Genomic DNA, 19,635 nt, shown 5'->3' with positions numbered 1-19,635 from the left:
GTTCACTCACCCTCCTCTGTGACACTGTCCACCACAGACTCAAACACCAAAACATCAGTGCTGCCATCAGTACTGCCACCTAACCCACTGTCACTGCTCAGACCTGCAGGACCAACACAAGCCCACCGCGGCACATTACACATGCATGGTAATTTTTTTTTAACTTACAGAGTAACTATGTCAGCATTAGCGGCTTGAACAGCTATGCTCAGTGGGTCCTGGCCATCCTCATCACCATCGTTCTGGGTCGCTCCTCGTTTCAGGAACAAACACACTTGACTGGAAACACATGATAAAGAAAATACAGTTGCAGAAAAGCTTCAATTTAATTTGATGCAAAGCTGCATACGCAGTAACAGACCTGCTAAAATGCTACAGCATCTAAGAACTTGCAAATAAATACCAGAAGTATCATTGTGTTACCTTGTTTTTTGGATATCTTATCATGATATTACTGTTTTTGTTTTATTGGCTATGCGTCATAACATGTTCGTTGGACATATACCAATGTAAAACCATGGTATTCTTTCAAATGTCTTGGAGTACCTTGTAAATAACACAGTACAAAAATATAATAAATATTCAGTACTACAATATATAATAAAAGTATGACAAGTCCTCCAGGGAAGTTTGTATTTTATGAGTTGGGAGGTTTTAATTACAACATCGGGTGCATTCAAATAACTTTGGTTGGAGCAAGATGAAGTACTATTTCTGCATAAAGTTAAACTATATATTTTTTTAATCAATGTTTCTCACTGGCACACCCACAACTCAGAAACTCTGGGCTTAAAGAAAATCCAGAGTTTCCTGCTCGTAATTTATGACTTTGTGGTGACATTCATGTCCGTTTGTATACAATCTCTTTGACATTACAATGCACCAAAAGACAGCAAAAGGCATCTGAAAATCTGTTTTATTAGAGTTACTCAGAGTTACTAAGCATGCACTTACCCGGTATGACCTAAGTATGTGGCGTGATGCAACGGGCCTCTTCCCCTGTGATCTCTTTGGTTGACATCTGCACCATTTTGGAGTAGAAACTCGCAGGCTATCAAGGAACCCTGAATGTTGAAAACCAGAGGATTAGGGATTTACTATCACAAAATGGCATATGGTTATTATTTTATACGTCATTAAAATGAGCTGGACGTTTACGTCACTTCTTATCTAGGTTACTGTTAATATGTGCATGCGCAATGCATCTGAATATTTTTGTAATGACTCACTCCAATCACAGCCTGAATAAGGGGGCTTTTCCCCTCGTCCTCTTCATTCACTGAGTTGACGTCAGCTCCATGTGCCAAAGCTTCAGCCATGACAGGCAGATTTCGTGCCTGACAGGCCTTATAGAGTAACGATCCGGGATCCAGTTCTCTCAGATCCTCTGGATCTGACGCCTCCGGCTCCAGTTCAACCTCATTACTGGAGTCTTCAGAAACCTCACACTCTGAACATTACCAAAACACATGGAACACATGATCCATCTGCTTCAACAGTCAGTATGGAAAACAAACACTTGGTTAGCACCGTCAAGTCACACAGTGGTTCACTCACCCTCTTCTGTGACACTGTCCACCACAGACTCAAAGACCAAGACGTCAGTGCTGCCGTCAGTACTGCCACCTAACCCACTGTCACTGCTCAGACCTGCAGGACCAACACAAGCCCACCACAGGCACATTACACTCTAGAGCGTCAATAACAGCAAATGTGCACTGACGGCAAACATGATGAAACTATGTGTCACAGCTACACAACTATATGAAATTGCACAAAAAAACAAAGCAACATAAAGCAGAAAATGCAAAAGAAAAGCACAAAATAAAGCAAAAACCAAAATAAACAAAAAAAACTAAGCAAAAAGCAAAACAAGTAAACAACATAGAGCAAAACAAACAACCCCCCCCCCCAAAAAAAAGCAGATAAAAAAACAACAAATCTAAACAAAATAACACAAGTCAACAAAACTACAAAAATAAACAAAAACAAAGCAAAAAATGTAAACACAAAAACAAAGCAAATTAAAATAAAGCAATCTCACAAAAGTAAACAAATAGAAAAAGCAAGGCAAAACAAAAACCAAATTCAAAACAAAACGGATAACAAAAACAAAGCAAATGCAACGCAAAACAAAACAAAAGTAAACAAAAACAAAGCAAAGCAAAATGCAAAGCAAAAATAAAAAACAAAAGTATACAATAACAAAGAAAATAAAACAAAGCTAATTAAAGCAAAACCACAAAAATACAGAAAAAACAAAGTAAAGCAAAACACAGGGCAAAACAAAACAAACAAACAAACAAACAACAACAAAAGTATATAAAAAAACAAAACAATTAAACCGAGTGTGGAAGCAATCTTTTTTTGTTGTTGCCAGAATAAAATACTTACTGCGAGGCCCTGAACCAGTGTCAAAATATGAAAACAGGGTGTCCAACTCATCCGGGCAAAAGAGGGATTCCCGTCTGAACTTTCTCTCCAGAGCAGCAGTTGCTTAAAGTTGGGGGGAGAGAAAAAAATGTCACTTTTTAAAAAACTTTAACCATTTAACACATCTATTACAGCAATTCACACAATACCATTGTATTATCAGCACGGTAAAGCCCAAAAAACATAGTACAATCATGGTACTTTCTTGCACAGTTAATTAAAACAAAATGTTATTGACTACCGGAGGAAAGGGTTGCAGGAGACGCACTGCCTGGCTCCTGTCTGTATTTGCGGTGTGTTTTGGGGACGGTGGTGGCGCTGTTATGTCTCCTGCATTTCCTGGGGTTCCATCGCCGCTCAGATTTTCTCCCGCCGTTGACCAGAACTTCACCCGTCATCATCTTCTTCAGGAACTTCTTCTCAACATACTTCGCTTTGATCCAGGTCTCCTTTTCTTGCCTTAAAAATCAAGGCAGCAATTAAACACTCAACATTCAGATCCATAGAAAAAGAGCCACTGGTGTCAATGTCCCTCATCACTCACCTGGAGCTGCTGGGTCCCGGTTTCTTCAGGCCCTGCTCTTCACAGCTGCCTTCATAGATGTGGTTGATGATACTGTTTCCTAGTTCACACATCAGCTGCATTGCAACAGAACAGACAGCAGTTATTGTCAGAGCGTGTTTGCTCATGTCACAGTGAAAGGTCATCCAAGAGAGATTAGGAGGAAAACAATCCTAAAAGATATTTGAGCAGACCTTTAGTAACTCTGGTTCCCATGAGTCCAGGGTGAGAGAACGGACCTTTGAACAATGTACTCCCAAACTCCTGTGAAAAGATGGAAAAACATTAGTCAAAAAATGTATTTTGTTTTACAACTCCAGTCTAATGTTACTTCCAAAATGTTTCATTATTGTATAAAAAGTTCAAGTACATGTCTCTCATCTTTTGGGATTGTTTTCTCCACAAATTATATGTGCATAATGCAAAATTATTGTACACGCAACCTAAAACAAAACAAAACATTTGCAATCATTTGGACTGCAAACCAACTTTATTAAATTTCATAATAACAACAATAATTACCATCATCATAGTTATTTAGCTAACTTTATTTATGCAAAATTGTTTAAATATTATAAAAATAGTTAAATGGTTAAATATAATAAAAACAGTTCAACAACAACAACAACGACAATGATTTTAGTATACTATAATTATTATTATTAATACAAATGTCATTAATGATGATGATATGATGGTTGTCATTATTATTATTCATTGTTATTAATATTATTAAAAATCAAATTTGCATAAATAAAACGGCATAAATAAGAGTGATGATAATAACAATGGTTATTGTTATTATTAATTATTATAAATATAAAAATTTTTTCACAATGTTGTTGAGGAAACAATTGATCCAAAACCGACAATATTTGTAATGCACAATGCCAGATTTATCAGACAAATCAATTAGAAATGAATATTAATAACTGCTGAGTTCGATTAGGAATTATTTCCTTTTTATGCTTGTTGTTATTATTCATTATACTTATTAAAAAAAATTTAATTAATACAATTGTATAAATAATGATAATGACGGATGTTGTTTTTATAATTCTTATTTATTAAATAATTTTGCATAAATAAAATTCCATTAATAATGATAATCAGGATGATAATGATGGTTATTATTCTTTCTTGTAGTCTAATGATTTTCTACATATTATTCTGTCCAAAAAACAAAAAGAACACATTAATTAAAAAAAACTAACAAACAAACAAACAGTATTCTATCAGTCATAAAACAGCAGCATCAGTCAATCTTCTGATTGTAAACTTGAGAAAGGTTTCTGATCTGAGCTGCTGAAGTTCTCCAAGTGTTTCAAGCTCCCACCAGTCACTAACAACTCAAGCAAGATGTTTCCCACTCAAGCTGAGGAGAGCAGCACTGGGACGGCTGACATTACTAGGCCCACTCTGCATTCTGCCCACTAGATCAGCACGTTTCCAGGCAACCTAGTTAGAACGGGTGACGACTGTGTGATAGTGAGCCACACTGTCTGGAGCTCAGAGTGAGAGGTGTGGCGTCAGGAAGAGCATGAATATTCAGAAGGTAGTCCAGACGCGGCTGGTTGCATAAACAGCCAGCATGTCTCGTGTTTCGAAACAGAATCTGACATTCAGTAGGTCTAAAGGTTATCATATCTCGTAAACTCCTAAAAGGTGTCATGTTATGTAAAAGATGATTTTACATAAGTTCAAGAAAGGGTGGAAAATGGTCACGCTTACCACTGTTTTTGGTGCAAGAAATCACAAATACTGTCAAATTTTAATTACAGTCTACTATTACCTCTACTTTTCTTTATGAAAAGATTAACTATTAAGTATACACAACATCATAATTTATGCAAAACTGTTTTGCAATGGGAATGGATGAATAATAATAATAATAATAATAAAGTAAAAAAAGTAAAACAATAGTAATAAAAATATTATTACTATTACTAATATTATTCAACAATTTAATAATAATCATAATAACAACATATACTGAAATATGTATTATTATTATTCGATTATTCTACCATTTCCATTACAAAACAATTTTGCATAAATGGCTAACAATTAATATTATTGATATTATTCAACCATTTAATAATAATAATAATATTATTATTATTATTATAACAACAACAACAACAACAACATATTTAAATATTATTATTAGAATATTTTCATTGCACAATTTGCATGATTTTCTAATAATAATAATACTAATTATTATTATTATTAATAGTATTAACAATTTAATAATACTAATTATTATTAACCATTTAATAATAATAATAATAATAATAATAATAATAACAACATTAAATAGTATTATTATTGTTATTAGGTTATTATAATTCTACCATTTCCATAAATTGGTATTCATTTTTATTATTATTACTATTATTCAGGCAGTTCCATCCATTGCAAAACTAGTTTTCATAAATTGTGAATAATAATAGAAATTGTATTATTATTATTGTGTTATTATTAATATGTTGTTATTGTGTTATTATTATTATTATTATGTTCATGTCTTGATATTCATCACTGTGTGTCCACCTGTGGAGGAAAGTAACCACAGTCGCTGACCTTCTCTCTTGTCCTGACAGCCCTATGGTCGCTGGCTTGCCTCTGACTAATGAGAGAATCAAATCTGACCTAATCCAATTAGGAAACCCGACTGAGCCAAGGGGGAAGCGACACAGCGTGTTTACTGTGGCTGGTCACGGGACAAACTAAACTCACACATCACAGACATTTTCTCTTGGTGTAATGGAGCATGATTACAATCTCTTCCATGCCTTACCTGTGAATGCCGGAGCACTCGATGCAGAGCAGGACGCCCAGATTGATGCTGGCCCAGCGCGGGTCGGCCTGCCCACAGTCACAGCACTGCTGGTTTCCCGGCAGACACAGGATACGCTGCAGAATGCTCTCGCCCCTGCCGCTGCGCTCTCGGGGCTCATTTGCCGAGTCTATACTGCTGATGGAGGGAGAAGCGGTCCGGTCCAAACGCTGCAGACAGACACACAAAACAGCACATTATTAGTAGTTATTTGGGGGAAATTAGAACATATAAACTTTAAATATTAGTAGCAAAAACTATAACAGACTTACAGATTAATTTGTGCTCTTAAAAAAGGTTTACAAAAAAAAATTCTTTATTTTGTTATATTTTTAGAATTTTCTAATTTTTGGATTTTTCAGTTACTTGAATCAGAACTTTCACACTACAGAACTGTTACATAGAATTAACTGTTATCTATACTTTTCATTATTGGATGAAGTATTATGTATACACAAAATGGAATAATATTATTAATAATAATAATACTAATAATAAATGTGTTTATAATAATACGTATCATTATTATTATTATTATACAAAATATTATTATTATTAGAATTATTATTGTCTGTTAGCAAAACAATTTGGCATAAAATTGCCTAATAATAATGATAACTTTTTAATTGTTATTATTACTAACAGTAATAATAACAACGACAACAATATTTAATATTATCAATATTGTTTTAAAAATATTATTTTTATTGAAGCCTAATGATTATTATTTTAAGGAATTACTTCAAAACACTCAATCAATGGCTTACTTGTAAATCGTTCTGTACCGTTTTATTAATAAAATGTAAATGAATTAAACATAATATATTTAATGATTTTTTTACTGTATTTTATTTGCATTTTGAATCAACCTGACAATAGTGAGAAATGTTTGCAATGGAAAAACTACACTCTTACAAGCCAGTTCTATCGAATATCGTCATAAGGTTAAAAAAAACATAGCGATATTACACAGGCTTAATTGAGTTTGGGGTTTCTCTGTTCACTGATCCAGCCAATGCTCATCCTTTGTTATAGTGATTTAGCATGTAGACTGTTCAAACCTCAACGTAATAATTGTCTGGACTCTCTCTGTACGCTGAGGCGATGCTGGCTTGAACCGCCTGGATCCAGGCCTGCCGGAGTTTCTCTGACTCCGCCTGTAGCATACAGCTCCTACAACACACATGCATACAACACAATCACTACTAGTTATACAGCTCCAAAAGTCTTTATTATGATCTAAAGTTTGAACTTTACTCACTTGGAAGGCGACACGACTTCAAAACAGAACCTCCTCTCGATGTCCTCGCAAGGTTTGACAGAACAGAGTCTCAAGTCCTCCACAACAACCGTCAGCGAATCCTGTGGAGGGGAAGACGCTTCAATAAGGTTGTAAATGTGCTGACTTGACGAAAAGCGCTCTAAATGAACCGGTTTCACTCTGAAGTGCATTAAACAGCACTGCGTCACAGTAATTTAAGCAGACTTCCCTGAGCAAGCATTTCGACTCAAATAAATGGATGCTCTCCAAACAGATGAAGAGCAGGCAGTGCTGTGCGCATGCATTGATTTGTCGGGCAACGAGTTTGTTATCTTTAAAAAGACTGAGTGCTCTGGAGATATGCTGCCTGGCTAAACTACAACTGCTGAATCTAACAGCTCAGTGACCTGTGAGGTAAAGATTCACCAGCATTGATTGTGAGCTGACACGAACTCAGTACATTCTCTCTAGGTACTGTATAATGAAGCTGCTCGTTAAAATCAATGACAGATTACTTAACCCATCCAAACTGCTGTGACTAATGTGTCCACTTACTAAATGCTGATTTGAACTCACCTTTAGTTTCTTCTGATACACCAGCTGGCTGTTTTGGATGGAAAACCAGCGCCTGAAAAAAAAAAAAAAGAAACAATACAGGGATATAAGAGACAAGGAATTAGTTACTAATTACTTATATATATATATACAGTGGGTACGGAAAGTATTCAGATCCCCTTAAATTTTTCACTCTTTGTTATATTGCAGCCATTTGCTAAAATCATTTAAGTTAATTTTTTTTCCTCATTAATGTACACACAGCACCCCATATTGACAGAAAAACACAGAATTGTTGACATATTTGCAGATTTATTAAAAAGGCATGATATGTTTCAAAAATGTTAAATAATACATAATTTTACTATATAATGATATATTGTTACTATAATGATTATTGACAGATATTAGGGATTTTTAATGGTTTAAATGTTTATATATATATATATATATATATATATATATTATATTTGACCCTCTAACACTAGCGTTCTCTGTTCTTTTTCTATTCTATCTACTTGTTTTCTTTTTATTTATTATAAAAAACCTTAATAGTCATTTCCACAGTTTTTACTTTTATTACCTTTCATCTAAGACAAAGTTAATCTGTAAAAAAGCAATTTAAAATAATTCCATAACACAATTGTTTAATTAATAATAATTAAAATAACAATTAAAAAAAACATTTAATAACACTGTTACTTAAGATATTAGAGATTTTTTTATGGATATTGATATTGGATATTTAATAGTTCATGCTCACTTCCTCAGTTTTTGCTTTTATATTACTTTTACTATCATTAGCTGACTCAAAGTTATTCTTCAAAAAAATATAATTTAAAATAATTCAATGACAAAATTGTTGAAAAAAATAATAAGAATAATAAATTAATTAACAACACTGTTGATTGTAATCAAGTCTCAAAATCATGAATTTGCCTTACCATACTTTAATGTTGTGATGCCAAAATTCACTTGTAGAATTTAAAATGACTTTTTAATTTTGCATTTATCTAGACAAAATACCATAGAATGTAAATATCTATAACACTAAAATAATATCAGTATCAAGCCAGAATTGTTATGCAAAACATCAGTCCATCCCTAAATAATTCAGATTTTTTTTTCTTGCATATTGCTGCATTCCTGACCTAGCTGCATGCCTGATTAAAAGCAAACCAGGAATATTCAGATTCATGATCAAGCTATATGAGATTTACTATGGCAGATACAATTCAATGAGCAAATTTAATTAACTCAATTACCTATTCCAAGTTTTAAAGGCGTTACTGGCCCTTTTGAACAGATAGCCCTCCATCACCAATCCGTTGGGCGCATCCACATTAAACTCCAACTTTGGGTCATCATACGCAAAGTCCTGAATGACAAAACAATAGTGGAGCATTAGAACAAGAGACAAACATCAAGTGATGTCCATATACATGAAATAAGCCTAAACCACCAATGCACTAAAATACATGACATTCTGTCTGTGATAATGCTTCATTATTAAACAGGAGGCTGTAAGTGGAGCAGATGCACAACACTTTCTCTCCATGTATCTACAACACACACTAGAAGTGACTCAACCAACGCTCTCAGATGTCCCACCAGAGCATTTCGACGATGACGCAAGCAGTTGCATAAAGCATCTGAGCATATCCAGAGCTTCACATACTGTATTCACACTCACCACTCACAATAATGGCTCTCTTCCTGTTTCAGCAGCACACTCAATGCTCTCAGCCCTGAATCATCACAGGAGGTCCTTATGGCAACAGGTCATTTATATTGATAATCTCTGAGTGGAGGAATGACACGCTGTCAGCCATCACATGTGCTTAATTCTACACCCATATAGACTCAACAAGACGTCAAAAGCTCCAGGCGGAAGTCATTCCAGGGGAAAGACTTGTATACAGTATTGAATGAGAAGTTCAACAAAGAGCAAAATGAAAGGTCTTCTGAGAAAAACAGCCCCTAATGTCTCCTCTAGAGTTTCAGAGAAGATCTCAAGTGCCTCAAACTGTGCTCAGATTTTAAAGTATGCAATTAAATGTCATGAGATCATTAACTTTTCAATTCCTCTGATACTAAATGACAAACTACTGGCCAAAAGTTGGGAATAATTAAGATTTTTAATGCTTTTGTCTCTTATTCTCACCTAGGTGGCATGCATTTGATAAAAAATTGGATTAAATTATTACAATTTAAAATAACTGTTTTCTTTTTAAATATATTTTAAAATGTATTTTATTTCTGTGATGCACAGCTGAATTTTCAGCATCATTACTCCAGTCTTCAGTGTCACATGATCCTTCTGAAATCATTCTAATATGCTGATTTGCTGCTCAAGTAACATTTCTGATTATTATCAATGTTGAAGACAGTTGTGCTGCTTAATATTTTTGTGGAAATCGTGATACTGTACCATTCAAATGTTTGGGTTAAGTAAGATTAAAACAAGAGAGAGCGAGAAAGAGATTAATATTTCGATTCAGCAAATGACATATTAAATTGATCAAAAATGACAAAGTAATTTATGTTGCCATTTCTATTTCAAATTAATTTTGCTCATTTAAATTTCTATTTATCAAAGAATCCTGAAAAAAATGCACCACAAAATTGTTTTTTGCAGAAAAACAGTTTTCAACATTGAAAATCATAAGAATCATTAAAGGGGTCCTATTATGCTCATTTACAAAGTCTTGTTTTTGTTATTGGGGGTGTACTAGAACAGGCTATCATACTAGGTTGTTCGAAAAACATTATTTTTCACATATTTTACATTATTACAGCACCTCTCTCCACAGTCTGACATGAACGGCTCGAATAGTTCCTGTATCAAATGAAGGCCCGCCTTCTGAAATACGAAATGTGCTGTGATTGGTTAGCTGGGCCAGTGCGTGTTGTGATTGGTTAGCTGGGCCAGTGCGTGTTGTGATTGGTTAGCTGGGCCAGTGTGTGCTGTGATTGGTTAGCTGGGCCAGTGCGTGTTGTGATTGGTTAGCTGGGCCAGTGCGTGCTGTGATTGGTTAGCTGGGCCAGTGCGTGCTGTGATTGGTTAGCTGGGCCAGTGCGTGCTGTGATTGGTTAGCTGGGCCAGTGCGTGCTGTGATTGGTTAGCTGGGCCAGTGTGTGTGCGTTGTAGTCCAAACGAGTCGTTCGTTGTAGTTTTTGAAAAGTTTTAGTATTTCTGTTAAATAAAATATCTGCTTTTGAAGTGGACTTTGAGCTTTGCAACTTTGCAGATCTTTTTTATGCTCAAACAGCAACATTACAGACTAACTAAAGTTGAAAAAGTGAAAAAGCATAATAGGACCCCTTTAAATATTAAACAACAATAATACCTGATAATAACGGAGCAGAACATCAGTATATTAGAATGATTTCTGAAGGATCATGTGACACTGAAGACTGGAGTAATGATGCTGAAAATTCAGCAACACAAATAAATCACATTTTAAAATATGTAAAAAAAAAAAAAAAAAAAAAAAAAAAATTACAATAAAAAACTTTTTAAAAAATCTGAAATATTTCACTTTGTTATTCCAAATTTTGGTTAGTGTAGCTGCTATCTGCATTCATTTTACAGCTCTTTACTCTTATTGCATGTCAACAAATGCCTTATTTGTGTCTATTTCTAAGGAATTTTAGCAGAAACATTAAAGTTGATACTTGAGAGAAATATGTCATGAAGAGCAACCTTTGAGCATTACAATCAAAACTGCACTGTAAAAACATTTTTTTTCAAAGTTGCAAATAAAGAATTTTGTTTTAAAAGAAAATATAATTTCAGTTTTTCTGTTTCTTTGTAATTAATAGTGAGATTTACTAGCAATTGTTGATCAAAAACGGTTGAAAGGTAAACCCTACACCAAATTTTTGTCAGCATGTTGTAAACTGCACTGACGCCACACTGATTAGAGATCAAGAGTCCTTCATCACGTCTTCATAACTAGATCATTTCACAAGCCAAACAAACATCCTCAGCCTTCAGCTTCCTATCTGTCTGTGGCAGCATTGTCAAAACTTTCAAAGCGTTCTGGCCTCTCGTGAACCCTCTGAAGACCTCAAGATAAAACTGCTTCAACACTTCAGCAGCAGGAATGGACCTTCTGCTGAAAGAGCTCTTTGAACACAAACACTGCGCTCTTGCATCTTAAACGAGATTGCGCAACATCATTCCATGATCCCTGATTAAATACGTGAGACACTGCTGTAAGAAATAAAAGCGAACCCCACCCAGAACACACCAGTATCCACTTAGCAAACCCCCACAGCACTTCAGCATTGTGGTGTGGTACTTTTGCTTCGGAAAATGTAAAGCTCTAGTCTTTTCTTCTGCTTAAACTGGTTGAGACAATAAGGCTTATTTATAGTCACTCATTTTACCCAAATCCTCAGCAGGGTGACTGTTCACACATTCACATCCATTCAGTTGTGTTTCCTTACAGCCAGAGACTAAATGCTTCACTCAAGTTCTGAATGCAGCAGAAACACCCTCCCTTTCACTCGCTCTGCTGCTTTCCCATGTTCCCACACACTTAAATACACAGGCATGTAACACAGTTAGGCTCCCATACCTTTAAATCTATTCAAAAAGTAGAAAAATTCAGTAAAAATAAATAGAGAGAGAAAGATGGATAGAAATGTACTGCAAAAAAAATTTTTTTTTTGAAAAAGCCATATAATATTATATATATATATATATATGTGCATTTTGTGCACAAACTCTATAATTTATACATTTTATATGCACAAAACTATACAGAAAATCAACAATATAATATTACACAATCATATATTAAATATAATATAATATAATATAATAGTATTGTTATATGTAATATACTTTAACACACACAATCTAACATATAGGACAGATTTTAAACATATAAGGAAAGTCTACAAGGGCTATTTAGAAATACATTTGTAATGATGCTTAACTCCAAAACTACTATAAAAATTATAAAATAAATGCATGCTATTATATTGTATGCATATTCAAAGAAATGAGAGATTAATAGGTAAAAATCCTGAAAAGGAAGAAAGTGAAACTATTTTCAGTTTTTTTACCACTATATTCTATTTAGCTACAAAATCTAAAGAGAATAACCAACTGCATTAATGCACCAACTCACCAAAGTGAAGTCCAACCTGCCGAAGATCTTCATCCTTAAATGTTTTATGTATTTTAAAATCATTGCATCCCCTAGAAGCAGCTGAGCTGAACTAAACGGGTGTGCAGCCCAATCGAGCATGCAGTCAGTGCAGCTCTGTGAGTGAGTCAGGCAGCCTGGCAGCTCTCTCAGTCAGCCGGTGTGATTCCACCAGCCCACTACCACTATATTCTATTTAGCTACAAAATCTAAAGAGAATAACCAACTGCATTAATGCACCAACTCACCAAAGTGAAGTCCAACCTGCCGAAGATCTTCATCCTTAAATGTTTTATGTATTTTAAAATCATTGCATCCCCTAGAAGCAGCTGAGCTGAATTAAACGGGTGTGCAGCCCAATCGAGCATGCAGTCAGTGCAGCTCTGTGAGTGAGTCAGGCAGCCTGGCAGCTCTCTCAGTCAGCCGGTGTGATTCCACCAGCCCACTGCTGCCCGCTGCTGCCCGCTGCTGCCCACTGCTGCCCACTGCCTGAGCTAAAGCTCATTACCATACAGCTGCCGGCCCACACACTACACACCCGCACAGCCGCTTCTGATGAGACTTAACAAGAGAACTTTCTTTAATAATGTTAAATACTATTATAACAAATAGCAAACAGATTATGTGCGAGCAAAGAAACGTCATTAAACGATATTTAAATATAAAAAATAATATTATATAAAACAAAAATATAAAAAATATATAAAATAAATAACACCTGCTGCCCACTGCTGCCCACTGCTGCCCACTGCCTGAGCTAAAGCTCATTACCATACAGCTGCCGGCCCACACACTACACACCCGCACAGCCGCTTCTGATGAGACTTAACAAGAGAACTTTCTTTAATAATGTTAAATACTATTATAACAAATAGCAAACAGATTATGTGCGAGCAAAGAAACGTCATTAAACGATATTTAAATATAAAAAATAATATTATATAAAACAAAAATATAAAAAATATATAAAATAAATAACACAAATATAACTTCAATACTAATAAATATTATAATTATAACAAACTGCAAACAGATTATGTACATGCAAATAGTTAGAAATGCTATTAAACTATATTGAAATATATAAAAAATGTTATATAAAGCATAAATATAATAACATTCTTAAATAATATTAAATATTATAACAAACTGCAAACAGATTACGTACATGCAAATAGATAGAAATGTCATTCAATTATATGTAAATATTAAAATATGTTATATAAAATTAATTTATAAATATATAAAATATATTTGTATAAATAAATATAAAAATATATAAAACAAATATAACTTTCTTTAATATTATTAAATATTATATAACAAACTGCAAACATTATGTATTTTAAAAATGTTATATAAAATAAATATGTAAAAAATTCATTTAAATAATTTAATAACTTTCCTTAAAAATATTAAATATTAGAACAAAGAGAAAACAGATTATGTACATGCAAATAGTTAGAAATGTCATTCAATTATATTTAAATATTAAAAAATGTGGTATATAAAATTTATATATATATATAAATATATAAAATATATTTATATAAATAAATATAAAAATATATAAAACAAATATAATAACTTTCTTTAATATTATTTAATATTATATAACAAATTGCAAACATTATGTGTATGCAAAAAGCTAAAAATATCATTAAACTATATTTATATATAATATAAAAATATTATATATGTAATAAATATGTAAAAACAAATTTAAAAAATGCAAGAAATGCCAGTTAGAAATGTCATGAAACAATATAAAAATATACTTAATATTAATTATTGCTTAAAATATATTTTAAATATCCAAAAAATAATATATAGTATGTATATATATATAGCAAAAGCATATAGCAAAATAGCATTTAGCATATAGAAAAAACATTATTATTAAATAAATAATTGATGTTCAGTTCATGACCCATCAAGCCTGTCCCAACAAAACTAAGCTTCATTTGACCTCCAGTGGAAAAATTATTCTCACCATCATTTAAAAGAGCAAATAACCAAGATGCAAAAAAATTTAATTAAAAAGCAGATTTCAATACCTGTCAGCTGTGGCTGAAGAATCTTCTGTGCAGCATCTCACAAAACATTGTAAGACTGCAGAAGACAAGCGGCGCTATTTTAGGAGCTGCCGATGACGTGTGCGCTTATAAAAGCCATCGTCTGTTTCAACTACAAAGTCTATCAAAATTTAAAGTATTCCAGTGGGATAAAAACACAGGATGAAATATTAAAACTCAAATTTAGGGCGTCTTATTTGTAGTGAAGTGCTATGAAGCTGTAAGAACTGCAGTTTGACTTGCTGGCCATCAATGAAGACTTCAAGAACATCATGCTCACTTCATCTGATACTGTAAAAAATACCACCACTATCTACTGTAATTACAGAAACACCATATAATTAATCAGTCTGTGAAACATCACACACTAGGTGCCACTCTGTTCCTTTAGAGACGACTGGCTGCAATCCTGCAGATCTTCAGCTGTAACTCACATGTGAATATCTTCGGTTTTGAAATAACCCACAGTTATTCATGAGTTAGCAGTCAAAACACTGATAACACCAGTAAATAATAGTTTGATAATTATGCCAGAAAGACAGTATAACTCACTATGGAACTACCAACTTTATTCAGTCAGAACAAAACCAGTACAGTTGCTTCTGCTTATTTGAAATTGAAAACTCAGAACACTATAGAGACCACCTAGAAACCACTCAAAACGCCCTAGCAACCACTTAATCCAGAAAGAGTCTTTAGTGTGGATTTTTTGACCTGGACCAGTAAGCAACTACCTACTGTAGCAACCACTTGAAACACCTTTACAATCACTTAGCAACCACTCAGAACTAGAGGTCTCCATGGAGGACCCAAGACCTGAGGACCCGGGACCCGTACGGGTTCGGGTCTATATTTTAAATGGTCAGCTGGGTCTGGGTCGGGTCCCGGGTCTGTTTAACATTGTGTGTAATACCACGAGTCGATCGGAGAACACTGCACCCGCCAGTGATCAGTGACAGTCAGCACTTTGCATATGTTTTGTAACTTGCAACTTGTAAAATTAGGATGAGAAAAGTGTGAGCGGGAAATAAGGTAAAAAAATAAAAAACATGCGTGACCTCACTTCTTGTTCTGTACATTTTTTGCTATAAATAATAGCTCTGAGTCTTTATTACAACCAACAAAAAGTTTCTTTATTGTAGTTCAAAAGGGTAAACGCAACAGTCGAAGTTGACTCGAAATGCAAAAAACAAAAAAAATAAAAAATAATCTGCGAAGTATTAGTCATCCATCACTGACCGTGACAGCAAGTAGACTTTTAGTACTGCGCCGGCTATTTTAATTTTCGTTTAGGACTGTGGCTAATTGCACAAGAAAGGCACACGTGTCGTTCAGTTTTGAGTTCGCTGGAAAATCATACCGAGTAAGTGCACAGTATAGTAATTGTACTTTTATTATGCCTAGACTATATGGTAATATTATTTGTGGTTGATAGAATGCCAATAACAAAGAAACTACATTTTAACACTGTTTTCTCATGAAGTATGCATACTATACTAAGGTACTGTGGGAAAAAATGCTTACAATTGTTTATAAAAATTATTTTAGGACCGAATACACCACTCTTGCCTTCACTTGCATCTCTCACAGTGAGGGGACGCTCGTTCAGTTTTCAACTCCATTCAGAATCTTAGAGTAAGTGTGCATTCACTATTTTACAGATGTTACTTTCATTTGATTTATTTGCTGTATGGTTACGTGATGAAGGCATAGCTAGCTAGCAAACGGTAGGCTGTAGTAACCAATGCCAGTAGAAGGCAAGCCTGCAACCTTTAGCCAAAAAAGCGTAACTGCTAATGCTAACACTTCCAGTTTGCCAGTATGTGGGAAAGGAGACCAGAGGCCATTTTTTTTAATGGATGTCAATGGAGGAGAGGCTTCACTACATTGAATAAACAGCTTTTTAGAGGAAACAGCTTACCATTTAATGAATCGACAGCCTATCAGCTAATCTCCAACAAGTTTTACACTAAGCAATACTTTTGGATTGAACTATTTTTAGAGTTTACACCGAAAAAAAATGCTGCTTTATAAGACAACTCACTGACCTTTTGTACACAAAAAGTGTCTTAGAAAATTTAAATCAATATATTGTTTTCTGTGAGTGAGTGAGTAAGATGATTTTCACATAATTTTGAAGCAAAAACTCTAGACTTCAAGATCCAGTTCTCAAAAGTCTTGTGATCAAATGTTCTGTTTGTGTTTTATGGCCTTATTTCAGTGACTTTAAAATTTTAGTTTTTCACTAAGCACGCATAAACGTTGTTTTCTCAAAAACACAATCACGTACATACATGCTGCTCACATATTATTGTAGCCCAGTTTGTGCTGATTACAGTGTTATTAAACTTTAGACATTCAAATTTTTGTAAGCAACTGAAAAAAGCACAAATGTCAGGGCATGTCAAAACTTTTCCAGGCCCCAAAACACAAAAAGCCAAAAGCCAAAAAGTTATTTTTTTTGCAACTTGTTTATTGACTTGTTAATAGCAGTTTGCTGTGCAATGTGCTGATCGGTTCCGTGCAGCACATTTACGGGTCTCTTCGGGTTCGGGTATTTTTGGACCCGTGAAGACCCAATCAACCACTTAGCAACCACTCAGAACACCGTAGCAACCACCTAGCAACCACTTAATCCAGAAAGAGACCTTAGTGTGGTTTTTTTTGACTTGGACCAGTAATCAACGACCTAGCAACCACTCAAACACCGTAGCAACCATGCAAAACACCCTAGCAACCACTCAAAACACCCTAGCAACCATTCAGAACAACATAGCAACCACTTAATCCAGAAAGAGACTTTAGTGTGGTCTTTTTTGACTTGGACCAGTAATCAACGACCTAGCAACCACTCAAACACCGTAGCAACCATGCAAAACACCCTAGCAACCACTCAAAACACCCTAGCAACCATTCAGAACAACATAGCAACCACTTAATCCAGAAAGAGACTTTAGTGTGGTCTTTTTTGACTTGGACCAGTAATCAACGACCTAGCAACCACTCAAACACCCTAGCAACCATGCAAGACACTCTAGAAACCATTCAGAACACCATAGCAACCACTTAACCCAGAAATAGACTTTAGGGTGGGTTCTTTTGACTTGGACCAGTAAGCAACGACCTAGCAACCACTTATAACACCCTAGCAACCACTTATTTTAGAAAGATACTTTTAGGTGGGCTCTTTTGACTTGGACAATTAAGAAACTACATAGCAACCACCCAAAACACCCTAGCAACCACCTAGCATCCACTCAAAACAACCTAGTAACCACTCAGAAGACCCTAGCAACCGCTTAATCCAGAAAGAGGCTTTAGGGTGGATTTTTTTACTTGGACCAGTAATCAACCACCTAGCAACCACTCAGAACACTGTAGCAAACACTTTATCCAGAAAGAGACTTTTAGGTGGGCTCTTTTGACTTGGATCAGTAATCAACCACTCAGAACACCTTAGCAACCATTCAGTATACCCTAGTAACCACATACCAACGCCCTGGCAACCACATATAACACCATAGCATTGTGACAGCGGGTTTTACACCACTCACATTCTCTCAAAACATAAAAATCTACTTCTAACAATAACGTTTATCCAATAAAATCAGATTATGGCCCATTTTTACACTGTCAGTTGTTACAAATCGAACAAAAATGTTCAGTATTGCACTGCATTTCATCCAAAAAAGCTAGGCTAGGCTAACAGAAAATATCCATTCCAATCACGTCCTCCTGTTTGTAACTCAGATTCTATTAGGCTCTGCCCTTTCCAGCGATTCCTGTGGGTCAATAATGGGTTTAACTGATGTTCAGGGACAGATTTGCGGTGAGAGAGACACTTCATAACACTTTCAAGCAGTTTCGTAAGAACTACCAGAGGATTTGTGACAGACAGGAGGATATGAGCTTAGACAATTACCCAGAAACAGAACAGGCTTCTGTGGTTTAAAAATGGGTAAGTTTCTCCTGAAAGGCTCTGAGACCATATGCTCCTCTCTGATGCCATCAGCCCAGTACTGTCACCACGGTTTGTGGGCAATTGCTGTGATGGATGGATTGCGAGCGTTTCTTGAGATCTACCGCATCCAAAGCAGTCCCAGAAAGCATCTCTTAAACAATGCACAAAGAGAAACGTCTGCTCTTCTCATCAACCGCAATAAGGAACTGAAAAAAATCCATAGAGGGAGAAACATCTACTGAATAATTGCTGTGTTGAGTGGAGGATGATGGGACAGCCATCAGCCGTTACATAAGCCAGATACGTTTGTAGGTCTAGTACAAATCAATCAGTCTCACTGAACTGTAATTATATCATCAGTTACACAACACAGGATTTGGGTCAGAATTATTAGCAAAACTACACTTTTTTTCCCCATAAAAATCCATCTGAGCGCAGATGAATTATTTATAGCTTCCATCTTGAAAGTCACATAAAAATGTTTACAGCCACGTTTGATGGGGTTTAGAGTAAAATGCTCACCTGTAACAGTGTCTAAATCAGGATGAAGACAATCCCAGCACCATATGAAAGAAAATAGAAAAAATGAAGATTAGAAATAATTTGACATGTTATACTGGGATAAAAATATGCATAACTTTACTTCCAGAATAAAGTGCTTTGAATTCATAAGGTTGTTTTTAACTATGCTTAGTGCAAACTCAGTATTTCCCATTAATTGCCTACAGTAGACTGAAAAATTAATAACCTAAAAATATTTTTGTACTTCACAAAATAACAAAAA

General features: G+C 34.8%; 1 protein-coding gene across 1 annotated transcript in view; it reads right to left on the bottom strand.

Moving 5' to 3' along the window:
• acap3a (ArfGAP with coiled-coil, ankyrin repeat and PH domains 3a) overlaps positions 1–19,635 on the bottom strand; it is a 78,376-nt gene that overhangs the window by 6,495 nt on the left and 52,246 nt on the right. The window contains exons 9-23 of the mRNA XM_016283950.1: positions 19,374–19,385; positions 8,919–9,031; positions 7,675–7,726; positions 7,099–7,199; positions 6,899–7,010; positions 5,799–6,007; positions 3,190–3,259; positions 2,978–3,072; positions 2,675–2,892; positions 2,395–2,496; positions 1,558–1,659; positions 1,230–1,450; positions 955–1,064; positions 173–279; positions 11–103 (exon numbers count right to left, since the gene is read on the bottom strand). Of these exons, the coding sequence (XP_016139436.1) occupies positions 11–103; positions 173–279; positions 955–1,064; positions 1,230–1,450; positions 1,558–1,659; positions 2,395–2,496; positions 2,675–2,892; positions 2,978–3,072; positions 3,190–3,259; positions 5,799–6,007; positions 6,899–7,010; positions 7,099–7,199; positions 7,675–7,726; positions 8,919–9,031; positions 19,374–19,385 (1,717 nt within the window). The remainder of the gene's footprint in view (positions 1–10; positions 104–172; positions 280–954; positions 1,065–1,229; positions 1,451–1,557; positions 1,660–2,394; positions 2,497–2,674; positions 2,893–2,977; positions 3,073–3,189; positions 3,260–5,798; positions 6,008–6,898; positions 7,011–7,098; positions 7,200–7,674; positions 7,727–8,918; positions 9,032–19,373; positions 19,386–19,635) is intronic.

Source organism: Sinocyclocheilus grahami, unplaced genomic scaffold, assembly GCF_001515645.1.
Source record: "Sinocyclocheilus grahami isolate Dianchi unplaced genomic scaffold, SAMN03320097.WGS_v1.1 scaffold178.1, whole genome shotgun sequence".
In the NCBI taxonomy this organism is placed as follows: Eukaryota; Metazoa; Chordata; class Actinopteri; order Cypriniformes; family Cyprinidae; genus Sinocyclocheilus; species Sinocyclocheilus grahami.
Note: the sequence above shows the minus strand (reverse complement) of the source record. Positions and strands in the feature narration are given on the sequence as shown.